The sequence below is a fragment of the Acinonyx jubatus genome, chromosome D3, assembly GCF_027475565.1.
Source record: "Acinonyx jubatus isolate Ajub_Pintada_27869175 chromosome D3, VMU_Ajub_asm_v1.0, whole genome shotgun sequence".
In the NCBI taxonomy this organism is placed as follows: domain Eukaryota; kingdom Metazoa; phylum Chordata; class Mammalia; order Carnivora; family Felidae; genus Acinonyx; species Acinonyx jubatus.
In genome coordinates, this window is record NC_069392.1 from 45,117,562 (window position 1) to 45,134,947 (window position 17,386).

A 17,386-nucleotide genomic window follows, 5' to 3' on the forward strand; every position below is an offset into this window, starting at 1 on the left:
GGCAACTTGCCCAAGAGCACCCAGTCAGTACACGGTAGACTCAGAATTCAAACTTAGAGCTGTAGATCTCAAAGAATGTTCTCTTCAGACCACATCCTGTGGCCTCGACAGGGTTGGAAAGCTTGGTGAACAGGGGAAATTGGGTGGAGGAAGGGGAGTGACAGAGGTAAGCTCAGAATTCCACATCTGAGCCCCATCAGGGATAGGATGACCTAATGTAATTTTGACATTTTTCTGTAGTCAACATGAAGCCTTTGAAAGGATTGCTTTAAACCATGTTTAAAGAGTAACAGGCAGCAGCCTGTGGGATGGTTTGATGAGGGAAAGTTCTATAGACAAGGAGTCAAACTGGCAAACTACTGACAAAGTCCAGGCAAGAGAGTCAGGAGTCTGGCTTTCAGGGCAGAGGGACTGGGAGTGGCAGTTGTGTCACAGAAATGAAGTAGGACATGGAAACTGAACTCAGGGAAGAGACAAGGGAGGTGGGTGTCCATGATGGCCAACATGTAGGGCCTGGGTGCCTTGAAGGAGGTTGGTGCCATTATGAGAAGGAAGAGTTGGTGACAAAAGGTATTTATGAAAACTGTTCATCTCGATGTTACTGCTATTGCCACACAAAGAAGACTCAGGGAGGGAGCGAGGCCCCAGTAAGGAAGCTCCATTAGGATCCAGGGTGGGCTGGATGTGAAGCGGTTTTAAGCAATTCATTTAACTCTCTGGTGGGTATGATTGCCCATCTCCACTCAGCAATGTGTCAACACAAAACGTTTTAAATAAGTGGTATCGAGTTTCTATTCCAAACACCCTGTCCAGGAATCAGGTCCAGGAGGGTAACCTGATCTTGGAGGAATTTAAATTTGGAAGCCTTTAGCCATTAGCTCCAAAGTAAAATGGTTTACGATAAGAAGATCTATAGGGTCACATAATGGACAGTTCAGGGACAGGTAGTGTTTGAGGCCTGGCCCACCTCAGCTCCATCCTGCGTAGTTCAGGGCTTCGTATCCTCACAGGATAATATTCAGCACCAGACCCATGGATCAGCTCGTCTTTGTTAGCAAAGACGTATTTCTCAGAGGCCCCATCCCCTGTTTCCCCTCAAGGTTCATTGTCCAAGAGGGAGGTCACATGTTCATTCCTCAACCTGTCCCTGGCACAGCGAATCCCCGCCCTTCACTTTGACAAATAGAGAACCCAGCAGAGCACTGGGTCTTGTGGGGGCTGTGGACACATGATCGCAATCTGGGCTCCACAGAGCAGAGAAAACGGGAGAACAGCTGGAGAGTCTCAGTTTCTAACAATTTTTCCATCCCTACTTGATATTTATTAGTTATTTTTTGGCATTAAAACTCAGTTCTGTTCAAAAGCTCAACGTGTCATCTAGCCCAGGACACATTTCTGTGCGTAGGTCAATTCTGACTAATGTGGAGACAGGCCATGCCTCCCTCCCCACCCCACACCTTCTGGTTCTTGCTCTCTGTTTCTTTCACTGTCCTGCTGCACAAACCCAAATGAATGGCTCCAAGGAGAGGTGGTAGGCTGGTGGCTCCGTGTCCTAATGGCTGGCATGGCATGGCATGCTGCTGCCAAATGCTGGCTCTCTCAAGGGACATGATGATTATTCCACGGCTCCATGGTGGGGAGGGACTCTGGATACCCGCGGGTCCCAGGTGCAGCAGCTGTCAGGAAAGAGACCAGACTTGTATTGGATGGGAAGAACATGCATCCTCCCCGAGGATGAATTCATCTCTATTGAATTAATCTCCTAGGATCACAGTAAAAACTGCGAGAGGCACTTAGCAAGATAAGTATTCTTTACTCTTCCCCCTGATGATTAGCTGTCCTCAGTTTTTGCTTCTCTCCCTGGCAGCCATTGCGGGACACACCAGCGGCCTCCCCAAGGAGCATGGAGGTGTGGCGAGAGGCCCAGTCTTGCCGGCCACCTCCCCGGGCCCAGGCGAGTCACGGAGCCCTCAGGTTTGGGGACCGTCCCACCAGCCACTTGCTCTTCACGATTCCCCAGGAGTTGCTGGAACCCAGGTATTTGTTAATTTTCCTGCCCCCACACCAACTCAGAACCTGACTCGACAGTTGTGCCCCGGAGCAGGCTAGCCAGCGGGACATGATGCACCTGTCCCTAATGAAGCGGCACCACCACTTCTGTGAAAGAAGGTGCTGGCCCCCACAGGACAGGGAGCGTGACTGCCCGAGCGTGCGCCCTCCCCGCAGCCGGAATGCACACACGGTGGGGGCTGCTCGGCAGCCAAAACAACCTTCCCAACCCCCGGCCAGCCCTGGTGGAGGATTGACGGTGTTCTAAAAATAAGACTGACACTTCTTTTCAAAGCTGCTATTTATTTCTATTATAAATCACCTTTCTTGTCTGCATTCTATAGGCAGAGAAAAATAATCCTTTTAAGTAGACTCAGTGCCAGATAGATCATATTTAGAGACCACTTTTGGACTTCTTGTGCTAACAAGTCGCATCACTTTTGGGGAGGAGGAAGTGAAGACATATTAATTATGTTGGATAAAAGTAGGAAAACAAGGTTTGCCATTTTCATATGATTCAGAGACATAAATAACAAGGTGCCACAATTCTGTGATGGTTTATGTCCAGAAGCAGAATTTCCCAGGGGTCAAAAAGGCCTGGCTTTGAGACTGAGGTTCAGTCCCCACTCAGCCACTTGCTGGCTGTGTGACCTCGGGCCATTTGCCAGTTCGGTCCTCTGGGATGCACATTCAAGATGGGATTAGATGTGCAAGAGATGTATTGTTCCTGTGGGAGATAAAGGTGGAGGGAGGGGGGCTGGCAGGGAGAGCCTTCGGCTGAGACGGGAATGGCGCCGTTAACCATGGGGCAGCAGCAAAGCAAAGGTCACCCCTTAGAAGAGTTGAGCATAAATGGCCTGGCTCTAGTTTTGCTGCTGAGCTCAGTTCTTGGCTGGGAGTCATCCATATGCCACTGCAGACCTGAGGGCACGGCAGAGGGGGGCTGCCAGCCACCACACCCCCACAGCACGTTCACTCTGGAGCTTGGAGCAGCAAATCCGCGGACACCATAGGCTAGAGTTCAGCTTCTTTAAGCCTCAGCTTTCTCTCCGTAAACTTGGCATCATTATGCTTGTCTTGCATGTTTTTGCAAGTTGCTACATCTCTTTGAATCTCCATTTTCTCATCAGCTAAATGTTGATAATGCTTTCCTTGCAGGGAGGAGACGTAGTAGCTTGCAAGGGGCTGGCCCTCACATACTCAATAAGCAAAGTGCACGATTCACAGGCAGATGTGAAGGCCGGAAAAGGGAAGGGTGGAGTTTGGAAGGAGAATCCTATGCCAGCAGCTCCCCAACTCCAGCTGGGATCCCTGATTTGCCAGAACTGTGCTAGTGGAGGCTAAGAAGTGGCATCCCACTCAGTTATTAGCCCTTCCCGGGGCTACCTGTTGGGAGGAAGCCCCACTCCCGCTGACTGTGCTCTTGGCCAAGCTGAGCTTAATGACCATGATCTCTGTGCAGATGCTCCCGGCCTCCCCTCCCACCTGCCTGGGCTCGGAGGCTTCTCTACCAGCCCTGCCCTCCCCTCTCCCTGCAAAGCTGCCTTCTGTCTTACATCTTCTCTCTCATCACGTTCAGTGTGGTGAGTCCTCTGGCTTCTTCTGAGGATTTGACCCCAGTACCTTCCCTTGCAACACTAAATTATATGTAATAAATGGGAAAACGAACATTTTTAAAGGGAAAGTGGAAAAGAGTAATCATTGGCAGATGTAACTTCTGAATTCTATTAGTCTCAAATATTCTAGCAATCGGAGTGTATTTCCAGGATGCTACCAGTCCAGAATATGGGCTCTTCCATCGTTCTCATTCTAATTTATATCCCGGCAATTTTTGGCCTCTCCTTTAAAATGCTGCACCACTATTTTATCCTTGTGACGAATGCATAAAAATGCCACTTCGCTCCCTGCCTTATTCTCCTATCCACCAGCAATGAAGCGTCATAGCTACAGTATCATATGCTGGGATTTGAATATAGTGCCGTCTTTTTTGGGTGTTAGTCAGTTAGCCTTTTATGAAAGAAAGCTGCTTTAAGAAATAACTCTGAAAAGCAAATGTCAAGTCTGATAACCAAGCCCACATATGTAAAGTACTTTAATTCTGTAGCAAGTTCGAATATCCTCCTTAAATTGGCTAACCCTCATTCTCTAAACCTCCGCACTCAGCTACACCAAGAGAAATATTGAGCGGTGTCACCATCTGGTTGGTTTAATTTAACAAATATAGATTTCTTTTTCATTTTGAAGAACATCACCCTCAAGGAAACTTGCTAATCTGAAAAATTAAAGCATCTCAGCGTTTGCTCAACCTCACAGTATTAAAAAGCAAAGAGAAGTAACAGTGTCATTTTTTTCTTCCGCTTCCTGGTTCTGCCTCTGAGTTTTCCATTTACCATTTCATTCCGCTATTCAGTTAACTATTCAGTTCAGCTGAACTATGTGTTGACTGCCTGCTGTGTACAAGGCACTGTAGATAGAGCTTCAAGCAGGAGAGACCTAGTTCCTGCACTCTGTCTGGGTTGCGCTTAGACATAAACCAAAAGGAGTGGATGATGACAGCCTACTGGTAACCTGCGTCCTCCACCACCTTGTCACGCTGCACTTTTAGGTACCCCTGTCAGTGCACCCATGCATCAGAAACAGCTAAGAATGAAACATCCATCATTGTATTCCCAGTGCCCACCACAGGGCCTCATACATACTACACTCTCATTAAATATTGTTGGATGAATGAATAAATGGGTGGATGGGTGGGTGGGTAAGTGAGTGAATGTGAGTTCTCCTGCAAAATTAATCTTGCTCAACCAGATGTGCATATGATATGTAACCATCATGCAAAGGAATATTCACTTTCATTCTTTGCTTTTACTGTGTGATGCTTGCTTAATTCCTGTTCCATTGTAGCTGGGATATTAAGGTCCAAGAAACATAAAGGTGGATGGGAGAAAGTGGGTCTGTACTTTCCCACCTCTGTGTTAAATATGTCTAACAGAAAGAAAATGCTTACCTGATGCTTAAATCAAATCCTTGTTATTCAAATTACTCCCCCCCCCTCCACACACACACACAACTTCCCCTTACAATGTTCCACTCCTTGCACATATACAAAATAGAATGATATTCACTGGGTTAAAAAGTTACTGGCTGCTAAGTGAAATGAGTTGTTAGTCACAGAAAGGCGAATACTGTGTAATTTCATTTATGTGAGAGACCTCAGTAATCAAATTCAGAGAGACAGGAAGTAGAATGGCGGTCACCAGTGGTACAGAGGACAGGGAATGCAGAAGTGTTGTTTGCTGGGTACAGAGTTTCAGTCTTGCAAGGTGAAAAGAGTTCTGGACACTGGTTGCACAGTCATGTGAATGTACTTAATGCTACTATACACTTTATAAAGGTTGAAATGGCAAATGATGTATATAACTTACCATGATCTGTTTAAGTGCAGATTTTTTTTAAACAGTAGGGCATCTTCGTTCTTGCCATATGCTGGAGCTTACACCACCGTCTAGGTTTACCCTAGAGTTTGCTCATTATTCCCCAATATAGTGAGAAAATTATACATAAAACTTTTAACAGCTAGGCTACAATGGCTTTTAAAAATTTCTAAAGAAATAGGTCATTTAATCAGTACATGCCTTAGTTCATGCATTTGAATCATGGGGGTTTGGGTGTCTGTGCCTCATCCCCTCTCCTGGCTTCAGGGATTCAGAAGAACACTAAACACGTCTATTCTCCTTCTTTGCCTTTTGCTTTATTTTCCTGACAGGTCACTGTTTGCTGTGGACGTGCAGACAGCCTCCTCCAGAGGGCTCGTGTTTTACACGGGCACTAAGAGTTCCTATATGGCTCTTTATCTTTCAAAGGGACGACTCATCTTTGCTTTGGGGGCAGAAGGGAAAAAGCTGAGGCTCAAAAGCAAAGAGAAGTGCAATGATGGGAAATGGCACACGGTAAGACTTGGGGCTGTGTGAACCCCTCCCCCTGCTACAGAATTCACTATGGAGTACCTGGAAAGGAGTGTCCACATTCTGCCAGCCACAGAAGGACAGCGCTGGGAGAGCCTGTGTGGCCGGAGGCACTGGGCACCCCCATGTCTTCGCACAGGAAATGGCTGCATGTGCCGGGCGAGGATGATGTGCACGGATGCCTCAGTGCCCAGATGGGCTTTACTGACCACTTCTTCGGGGTCCTCGCCCTGCCTCCCTGGGCTGTGTCCCCTACCCCCTTCCCACCCCTGCTTCCTGGACAATTTCTGTTTGTCAAGACCATGTCTGGGTCTCCAGGCCCCTCTCTGAGCCTGGAATGCCTTCTGGATAGCACAAGCTTAAAGACCGAGATCTCTAGCATTCCAGATCTTCCCTGAAGGCATCCAGATTTGAAGAAAAATTCAATTTAAGACAAAAGGGACCTTTTTTTTTTTCCAGATGAGGGAACTAGATCTCAAAAAACGTAAGCAGCTTGACAAGTTATATTCACTTAGTCTTTCAACAAATATTTAATGAGCTGCCATCCTAGAGCACATAAACAAATATACCCGATACAATGTCAGATATTGGTAGGTGCTTGGAGAAAGCATTAGAGCAAGGTAAGGAAGTGGCTGAGTGTGGGAACTATTTCAGATAGGGTAGTAAAGCAAAACTTCCTTTGGGAGGTGACAGTCACTTGAAGTTATAGAAAGGGTGATCCAGGCAGAGGGAACAGCAAGCCCAAAGACCCTGAGATAGGGATCAGTTGAGTGAACAGAACAGAAAGGATAAGAGATGGGATTCAAGAATGAGGCAGGGCCCAGATCATACCAGCTTTGAAACCAAGGTGAGGACTCAGATTTTATTCTGAGTGTCTCTGACGCTTCTGAAGAGTATTAAACTAAAAAAGGACCATTGCATGAACAGATGTATATTTTCAAAGCTGCCTTTAGCTTGAAGAGATGAAGTGGGGGTAAGCATGGAAGTAAGGCAGCCAGATGGACACTACTGCCTTTGCTTCAAGAGGCCTCCACGATCGTGGATAGAAGTGCACTGTCCAGGATGTGCTCTGAAAACCGAGAGGGTTTGCTGGTGGATTGCACGTGGAGCGTGAGAGAAAGAGGAGTCAGTATCAAGTCCTGTGATTTGGGGCCAGCAGTTGGGTCAACAGAGGGACTGGTACTGGGACGCAGGAGCTGTGGCCGGGGAGGGAGCATTTTAGAGCTGGGGAAGAGGACGGGTTCTGCTGTGAACATCCTTGGGGTGAGTTGCCTGTCAGACATTCAAGCCCAGCTGTCAGTAGACAGGTGGAGAGGCCAGAGGTCACAGCTGGGAGTATAAGTTGGGGAGTCATTAATGAATAGTCTCGTAGCCATGAGATGGCAGGGTCCACCCCAGACATTTAGCAAAGAGTTTAAAATGTGTGCTCCCTTTAGTAAACAAGTAGCCACTGGCCCCTTGCTCTAAGAGCCGTGTGGAAGGGAGATGTTTCCCTTCTTAGCTCTGCACAAACTATTCCTTCCCCTTTGTTGCCTGGGTGTGTCTTCATTTATACTCCTGTGGTTCTTCATTTGTTTCTCTTTTGCATAAGTTTCTAGATCAAGTGTATCTTTTTAGTAGTTGACTTTCAAGGAATCTTTTTTTTCAAATTTCACTTTTCTAGCTTACTCTATTCAATATCCACCATAATCTCACAAAATGGTGATGATGATGACAATATTAGGGAGAAAATTTTCTAATTTTTTAAAGCTCCTTGAAGAAAAAGAAAAACATTGTTTAAAAAATGTGCTGTGACCAATAATAAAATACATCACCAATTGTCAAAGATAAAAAATGATTAATTTATCTTCTTTACTCTTAAGGTGGTGTTTGGGCAAGATGGAGAAAAGGGGCACTTGGTTGTGGATGGTCTGAGGGCCCATGAAGGAAGTTTGCCTGGAAATTCCACCTTCGGCCTCAGAGCACCAGTTTACCTGGGATCACCTACCTCATGGAAACCAAAGGTAAATATTTATGTTTCACCAACACACAAAAGATGCTCAGCATCGCATCAGGGAAATGCAAATCAAAAGCACAATGAGATATCCCCTCACCCTTGACAGAAAGGCTGTTATCAAAAAGACAAGAAATAACAAGAGCTGGTGAGGAAATGGAGAAAAAGGATCTCTCACGCACTGTTGGGGGGGGGCAGGGAATGCAAACTGGAACAGCCACCATAGAAAATAGTGTGGAGGTTACTCAGAAAATTAAGAAGAGAAATACTGTGCAATCTAATAATTCCACTGCTGGGTATTTACCCAAAAAAAACAAAGACACTAATTTGAAAAGATCTATGCACCCCTATGTTTATTGCAGCATTATTTACAACAGCCAAGATACTGGACACAGCCCAAGCGTCCACTGATAAATAAATAGATGAAGAAGTGGGACATATATACAATGAAATATTACTCAGCCATAAAAAAGAATGAAATCTTGCCATTTGTGACAACATGGCTGGACCTAGAGGCTATTTTGCCAAGTGAAATAAGTCAGACAGAGAAAGACAAATATCATATGATTTCACTCATATGTAGAATCTTAAAAAAAAAACAAATGAATAAACAAGCAAAAAAGAAATAAACTCATAAATATAGAGAACAAACTGGTGGTTGGCAGAAGTCGGTGGGGTGGTGGGGGCGGGGAAGGGTGGCAGATGGGCCAAATAGGAGAAAGGAATTAAGAGGTACAAACTTCCAGTTGTAAAATAAATAATTCACCAGGATAAAAAGTACAGCATTGGGAACCCGGTCAATAATATTGTAATAACTTTGTATGGTGACAAATGGTAACCACACAGCATGGTGAGCATTTCATGCCAAAAACAGTCGTGCTTCAGAACTGTATATAAAAATAATTCACCTTATAATATAATCATGAAAGTGGTTAGAAGGTACAAACTTCCAGGGGCACTTGGGTGGCTCAGTGGGTTAAGCATCCTACTTTGGCTCAGGTCATGATCTCACGGCTCTTGGGTTCAAGACCTGTGTCAGGCTCTGTGTTGACAGCTCAGAGCCTAGAGCCTGCTTCAGATTCTGTGTCTCCCCCTCTCAATGCCCCTTCCCCACTCACATCCTCTCTCTCTGTCTCCAAAAAATAAATAAACATTAGAAAAAAAATTTTTAAAACGAAGGTACAAACATCCAGTTATAAAATAAATAAAATGAATAAGTCTTGGGTTATAAGGCATGGCCACCACAGTTAATAGTTAATAATACTGTATTCTATATTTGAAAGTTGGTAAGAAAGTAAATCATAAAAGTTCTTACCATAAGAAAAAAAAAGTTTGTAATTATGTGTAGCGATGGATGTTAATTGGACTTATTATGGTATTCACAGCACTAATTATATATAGAATCACTATGCTGCACGCCTGAAAAAAATATAATGTTATATGTCAATTATATCTTAATTAAAACATTTTAATAGGTAATCATTATAATTATATAAGATATTCAAGAATCTCAAAATACTTTAAAATTTTCTTTTAATGTTTATTTATTTTTGAGAGAGAAAGAGACAGAGTGTGAGCAGGGGAGGGGCAGAGAGAGAGGGAGAGACAGAATCTGAAGCAGCCTCCAGCATGTCATAAAGTAGTGTTTTGCTTTATTATATATTATACATATATATATGCATATTATATACATATACAATACATGTATAATACATATATACTATACATATATGTACTGTATGTATTATGTATATGTATAATATGTAATAAAGTTATATATAATTGCCATATATTAATACTACATATAGTATTCTATAATATGCATTATATAATGAATATTATATGATATATAATATATATGTGATATATTGTATAATTCATGCATAATATATAGCATTAATTGCTAAGGAGAATCCTCAATGTAAATGTTTGCTTTTCTGTAACCTCTGTATGTAACTATTTCCCTCTCAGAGAAATCACAGGATGGGGTAGCTATTCAAGAGCACAGTATGGATATTCTTTTGTCCTGGATAAGTCATAGTCAGCATCCTAATCTATGGGACAATCTGTAGTACCCCATTTATATCATTCTTAGGAACCAAGTTTCTTTTTGCAACATCCCCTCCACCCGAGGATGCAAACCACGGGTTACTCTGCTCCACATCGTTTCAGAGGGCAGGCAACATCCAGTCAATGTCTGCCTCTGAGTACCACAACCTGCAGTCGCCCTTAGGGATTCAGTGTTAGGCGATGACCTTCCCTGCAGAGTCTGAGCTTGGTTTCAGATACAGGCTCTTCATTGCATAAGGTGGTAAATTTTAAGAAACTAAAAATTTCATAGGGAGTCCGTTCGGTAGTTTATTGTTGACACTGACACCATATGCATCCCTAATATCACCATGTCTTAAAATTATCACATAGTGCATCTGTTGTGTAGGATTCCAGGGTCCTAAAAGCATTTATTTTGGAAGGGAGTCTAAGGATTTTATTCAGTGATTCTTCAATTTTTTTTGAAAAAAAATTTAAAAGTTACAGTCTTTTGGGGCACCTGGGTGGCTCAGTCAGTTAAGCATCTGGCTTCGGCTCAGGTCACGATCTGGCAGTTCGTGGGTTCGAGCCCCTCATTGGGCTCTCTGCTGACAGCTTGGAGCCTGGAGCCCGCTTCGGATTCTGTGTCTCCTTCTCTTTCCGTTCTTCCCCCACTCATGCTCTGTCTCTCTCTCAAAAATAAATTTTAAAAAATTTAAAGAGGAAAGGTAGTCTTTCTTCCCAGGAAAATGCACATGCAGAGAGCATCTGCTATATAATTTAAGAGATCACAGAACCCTGGAGGTGCACGCAGGGGCCCTAGGTGAGGAGCCCTTGTTCCAGGCCACCTTTGGGTGCTCCATGCATGCCCACTGATGCTCTGCCTTGTGTCTTATTTTAACTCCACAGCATTCATGATTTGTTGGTGGTGCACTGAGCCCAACAATTTAGGAAACTTTTTTGCACTTTATTATTTTTGGAATGTTTTGGCCTCTTTTTCAGTCAGCTGCCCTGCATTAAGCAATCGCATAGGCTCATTAACCCTAAGAAGTGGTTTGTACCTGCAAAGAGACAGTGATATCTATATACTGGAAGGCGGAGATTTCCCTTGTTGTAGCCCTGTCATGTGGACCAGGGTCAGGTCACTGACCAGCACTAGCTAGCGACCTCCACTGCCCTTGCCCCTTGCATACATACCACTTGGTGCCCTCAAACTTTGGCCTCAAACTTCGGCCACCCACCGGACGTCTGGTATCCAGGGTTTTCTAGGCAGTGTGAGCAGGGAGCCAAATGCAACAGTCAGGCCCACCTGACTCTCTGAAGCAGGATGGATGAATTCTGCCCCCCCCCCCCAAACCCCTTTGGCAGACAGTTGCCCTGCCTTTAACCTTGGCTGCCCATATGTCTCTGGGAGTTGTGGCTTAATAAAGTTTGCTTTCTCTTCTGCTTGGTTGCAGAGCCTCCCCCCAAACAGCTTTGTGGGGTGCCTGAGGAACTTTCAGTTGAATCTGAAACCCCTAAACACCATTGCTGCAAGCGTTGCTGTGTCCCCCTGCTTGAGTGGCTCTGTGGAGAAAGGCATTTATTTCTCCCAGGAAGGAGGTCATATCATCCTGGGTAAGGGGCAATTTGGAACAGTTTATGTCTTTGAGTCTGAAGAACTCCATCCTTTTTCTTGAATTACGATGTTTTAACTGTTTTACTTTCTTTTGGAAGCTAACTCTGTGTTATTGGGGCCGGAATTTAAGCTTGTCTTCAGCATTCGCCCAAGAAGCCTCACTGGCATCCTAATGCACGTCGGAAGTCAGCCCGGGAAGCACCTATGTGTTTATATGGAGGCAGGAAAGGTGCGTACAGTTTGATGACAGCGGGGGGACGGGATCTATGGGTTTGCATTAGGACCACATTCATTTCTGGAGACCACAGTAGGTGGAGTTGTGACGGAGTGGGATCCAATCTTGTTTTAAGAGACCTGACTTCAGGGTCGCCTGGGTGGCTCAGTTGGTTAAGCATCTGATTCTTGGTTTCAACTCAGGTCACGATCTCACAACTTCATGGGTTTGAGCTCTGGGTCCCGGCTCTGCACTGGCAGTGTGGAGCCTCCTTGGGATTCTCCATCTCCCCGCCCCTCTCTGCCCTTCCTCCTCTCACGCTCTCTCTCTGTCTCTCAAAAAAAAAAAAAAAATAGAGACCCGACTTGAGGGCTAACCTACTATTTTCCTTTAACAAGTCATTTGGTCATTGTGTTTCCTGTTCATCATCTTGGGCTGAATTCTAACTGCACCACTTAGTTATATGGCCCTGGAGAGGTTACTTCGCCTCTTTCAGACTCTGTCTTTAAAATGTGGATAATAATGTTTATATCTCAGGGCTTTTGACAAGAGAATAGCAACTATGATACGCAATATATGTTCATTTTTCTCTCCTCCCCTTCACCCTTGTCATATCTCTACTTTTATTCATAAGGGCAGCACCAGAACTCATGAGATAGTTGTTCTCACCAGCTGTCTACACGATGTCATGCCCATGCCCATGGCCTGGTATCCACTGAATCAGTTTCAGATTTCCCTTATGCTCCCTGTACCACTCACCAGCCTATCTGGTCTCGGCAGCCAAGCTGGCCCCGGGTCTCTCCGCTCCAGGCTCCCTTTGGCTTAGAGGGATTCCTCCTTCAGTGGACACTTCTGCTGCTTCATCCTGCCCGTCACTCGGGGGCCTGGCCAATACCCTAGTTTCACCACCAGGTTATATCTCTTTCCTTTTCAAAAACTCTTTTAAAAACCAAATCATTCCAGGAAGGCCTCAAGGCCAAGACTGATAATGTTAAAGAGCAGCAATTCAACCGAATAAATCTGAAGATCTGATTGACTTTATTAATTGATTCATGAATCAGGCAGCATCCCATCTAGCAAATAGAGAGAAGCTCTGAGGAGTTGTACAAAATGGAAGGTTTTTATAGGAATGACGGTGGGGCAAGGAACTCATTAGCAAAAGAAAAGAAAGGACTGTTCCAGGCAAGGTTACCTTCCATTTAGAGGAAAGCGTCTTATTAGGTAGATTACCTTACATTTCTTTGGGGGGTTGGAGAAGTCCATGTGACAGGTTGTCATTGGTGCTATTCACAAAATTCCTGACTGACCTATCAAGACCACATTTCTGGGGAAGGTTGAAGCTTCAGTTGGGTTAGATATTAAGCACTGGTTTGGTGAGTCGGCCTAAGTGGCTCCATTTTGGGCCTGTGATCTTCTATTTAGCCATAATATGCCATTTTCCTTTACTTCTGCCCTTCCACAGCTTAACTGTGAGGGGGAAACTAGAGAAGGAAATAAAATAGCCCAAACTCCTAGAACATATTCTATTTGAGGTGCAGTCTTTAAGTCTGAGCAGGCCTCTGGTAGGCCAGAGGAGCAAGCAACTACCTGCTTGCTGGCCTTGAGAGAAGGCTGGCTTTTCAGGGGAGCGGGGCGGTAGGGCTCCACGAGAGCTTCTGGAGAGGAAATAATCGCATACGCAAAAATCAAGACACGATGACCTTCATAACAGCAGTGACATTGTTTAGCTGGAAAATTGCCTGAGAATTGGCCTTGCTGTCTAGCTACATGCAAATTAAATGCAAATTAGTTACCAATTTGCTTATTTTAGTCCTGGTATTTGTTCACCTTGGTTCAGCCCTTGGCCCTGGTCCAGAGAGTGGGACTGTGGGATTCTGCACGCTAGCATGAGTGCCTGACCCCTGACACGTGCCCAGTACAAGTGCAATCAGTTAGCTTGCTGAATTCCTTGAGCTACAACCCTAAGGCATGCATTCATGGAATTATTCTAATTGTCTGGCCCTCGCAGCAGGGCGTAGGCCTCAGCCAGCATTTTTGCCTTCTAAATTTTGCGTCCTTCTAAACAGAACTGTGGCCGCAGTTGCCTATCAATAGCTTGAGGAGGATCTTCCCTGCTGATCAGTGACCTTTGAGTAGAGCCTGACAGAGGAGGGGTTTGGATTGGGAGGGAAGAGCTCGTCACCTTTGGCAGCAACTTCAGGCCTGGCCTTGGCTTTGCAGCTTGCTTCCTGGAAGGGACTCAGCAGAGAGATTCTTGCAAAGCCTTGGCCCTCCTGTGATCACCTGGTGCGAGAGGGAGGGGCCACGTCTAAGGTGCTTCAGGGCCCTCAGGGTGACAGGCGGTGGGAAGGAAAGAAGGCAGGGAAGTTGGCTCCAGCAGCCTTTCTGAAGGAAATAGGAAAATGCATGTGTCTTCCAGGTCACGGCCTCTGTGGACAGTGAGGCGGGGGGCATCTTGACATCAGTTACACCAAAGCAGTCTCTGTGTGACGGGCGGTGGCACTCGGTGACAGGTATGATGTCCAGTGGCCTGTTGTTCACACCCTGAAACAGTGTCCCTTTCCATCTGGATTTGAATGTCCCAGATACAGCCTCGCTTTACCAATCCATTAGCATATGACCCGGCTCAGTCCACCAGACTGATATGGTGAGAAGATGTCCATTCTCAGCCCTGGCTGCATTTATGCAATCCATGGCTGCTGCAACTTGTTCTCTGTAACATACAGAGAATTTTCTTTTTGAGCTCAGAAAACTGATAATCTGTGTTTTCAAGGCGGTATAACATTATGATTTAGATTTTGGCTCTGAAATCAAAAGGAACAGAGATCACATCTCAGTTCCGGCCCTTACCTAAGTGACCTTGGGCAAGCCACTTAATTGCTCTTTATCTTCAGTTTCCCCCCTCAACACAATGGAGATAAAAATAGGGCCCACCTCCCAGGGTGGTGAAAATCAAATGGGACAATGTATGTAAAGTGCACAACAGTGTCCAATATGCAGTAAGTGCCCAGGAAGTATTTGCTCTTGCTATTGTTCAAGTCCATTTAATACTACTGCAAACGATTTAGACAAACCACTGGGAGGAGATTAGGCATAGCCTCCCAAACCAAATCTGCTGTTTTATGAATAACTTGTGCACATTAGCTTGGTAATATATTAAACTGTATTGGCTAACATACCTTTTCAAAAAAGAAGAGTAGTCTCTGGTCTAATTTGAATGCTGACTACATTGCAATTAGTTAGGATTGTTCACACTGGAGGAATTTTATTTGGAGGGTCAAAAGCGACTCAGTTTTCAGAAGTCAGCGTCTCCCTGGAAGGAAGCTAAGATCTCGTGAAATAAAGATGGCTTCTGGAGAGAGCAGCTGGAATCCCAACTCATTCAACTTATAACCAAGCCATCTTGTCAGGCTCCTCAATGCTTGAGAGTCACAATCGCTTATCTGGGAAAGAAGAGTGACCATATCTTCCTCACAGATTCATTTGAAGGATTAAATCCTGCAACGTATGTGAAAGCATCTAAATCCCACTTAGTGTTGAAAAACTAGTTGAATTTGTGTCTAGGTTGACAGAATTCCTAGCAATAGTGTTCCCACAGCAATGCGTTGAAAGGAAGCCCGTGGTGAAGCCCTAGTGTAGTCATTAAACATTGGGCAGGGCTGTCCTCAGGTAATCAACCTGACCAGCTTCCTTTCCCACCAGTCACCATAAAACAACACATCTTGCACCTGGAACTGGACACAGAGAATAGCTACACAGCTGGACGGCTCCCCTTCCCACCTGCCAGCACTCAGGAGCCACTGTACATTGGAGGCATTCCAGGTAACTCTTGTCCTGGCTTCTACACCCACGTTGCCCCACGTCAGCTCTTAACATTTCCATCTTAACCGAACAAAACAGTGCCCCAGCCATGGGTTATTAGCTGGGCAGCCGTTGGCTGGACAGTGGAGACAGTGAGGCTCTTTGCTCCAACGCATGGGAAAACCCAATTGGTAGCAATGGGCACATTGTATAGCCCAGGCCACATTGCTGCTGCTTCTCCTGTCCCAAGCCTATCGTTCATAAGCCTCTCTTAAGAGGCTACCTTTACCTAGAAGCCTGATAGCAGCAAAGAATCAGGAAAGGGGCTAAAAACTGGTCTCTCCTCCCCAGACATTTAGTTTTACTGATGAGTTATTAAGCTTTGCGGGGCCAGAATGGGAGAACCAGGCAGGTTCTGGAATTTTGCCTGGAAAGAGCCTTGTCATTCTTCCTTGTTTGATGTTCCTCCGGAGAGTTTGTTAATTTTATGGGTCTTCCATGACCCATAAAAAGCACTAGTGTTCAGAGTTATTATCTATTGATTTGGGCTGTGGAATTTGCTTCTTTGAAGAACTTGAAGAATAAGTAGCCTTGTTGGTGATTTATCACAGCAGGCAGGGGCATGGGGTGCCAGCTCAAAGGAGGAGGTGACTGGCTGGCCTGAGATCCTCGGTCCCTTTAACTCTAATAAGACGATTTTCTAAATTGGGCACATTCACACTCATGGAATGCCTCTCCTTTTCTCTTGAAGCCCACTTGAAGACGCTGAAGCTCCCTGTGTGGAAATCATTTTTTGGCTGTCTGAAGAATATTCAAGTCAACCACATTCCTATCCCTGTCACTGAAGCCATGGACGTCCAGGGATCTGTCAGTCTGAATGGCTGTCCTGATCACTAACACAAACCTATCAGACAGCAAGGGAAGTCACCTTCAAAAGCACAGTTACCCAACATACCTCCCTGTCTCTGCTCAAGATCATTCTTGACTTAAGACACCATCTAGATGGGATGAATAGCAAGTGTAATTTCGTACTCTGACCATGCACACCCATCATTTTGGCACTCAGTGTTACCTGTGTATTTATAAAAATTCCATGTCTTGAAGGTGATGAACAACTTGTTACATGCTTTGGTAATATCATTTTCCACTAAACATTAAATGCCTTTTAAAGGACATTATTTTCCACCTGGTAAAAAAATAAATATCTTTTAAAGCACTTTAAAAACACAAAAATTGACACGTGTCATGGGGTTGTAACTTAATGGGGTTAAATAAATGCAGTGTACTCTTTACATGGGGGTGTTTGATTAGCATTAAGCCAATGGCTTGTGGGCCACTGTTAATCATACTAATTCTTCAGCACCTGTTCAGTGTGCTACCCACAACACAGTTTTCTACAGATAATTATGAAGCACAGACTTGTGTGGCACTGTGTGTGCTCAGTGTTGGATATACCGTTCGGCAGAAGACATAATTCCTGCCCTGAAGGAATATGCAGTCCAACTTGGGAGACACACAATATTCACAAAATAGTAAATAACTAACAAACCGAATTAATGGACCTATATTTCCCCTTGGCTTCCCATGTACAGTCTGCTACCAACCAAATCTAGATTATGACTATCAATTCCTTGAAGGCAAAAACTATCCAATAGGGGAGCTGAGATGGATATACGTTCTATAATTAAAGCTTTGCGTGGCAAGCTAACAGAAGTCAACAG

General features: G+C 44.8%; 1 protein-coding gene across 8 annotated transcripts in view; it reads left to right on the forward strand.

Moving 5' to 3' along the window:
* The window catches only part of LAMA3 (laminin subunit alpha 3), a 269,791-nt gene extending 252,893 nt beyond the window's left edge, over nucleotides 1–16,898 (forward strand). For all 8 annotated transcript variants that reach the window (XM_027068651.2, XM_027068653.2, XM_053206292.1 and 5 more), the window contains 8 exons: nucleotides 1,868–2,037; nucleotides 5,813–5,996; nucleotides 7,874–8,014; nucleotides 11,490–11,649; nucleotides 11,749–11,879; nucleotides 14,284–14,377; nucleotides 15,567–15,686; nucleotides 16,417–16,898. In XM_027068651.2, the coding sequence (XP_026924452.2) occupies nucleotides 1,868–2,037; nucleotides 5,813–5,996; nucleotides 7,874–8,014; nucleotides 11,490–11,649; nucleotides 11,749–11,879; nucleotides 14,284–14,377; nucleotides 15,567–15,686; nucleotides 16,417–16,562 (1,146 nt within the window). In that variant the 3' untranslated portion in view covers nucleotides 16,563–16,898. The remainder of the gene's footprint in view (nucleotides 1–1,867; nucleotides 2,038–5,812; nucleotides 5,997–7,873; nucleotides 8,015–11,489; nucleotides 11,650–11,748; nucleotides 11,880–14,283; nucleotides 14,378–15,566; nucleotides 15,687–16,416) is intronic.
* Nucleotides 16,899–17,386: the final 488 nt, after the last annotated feature.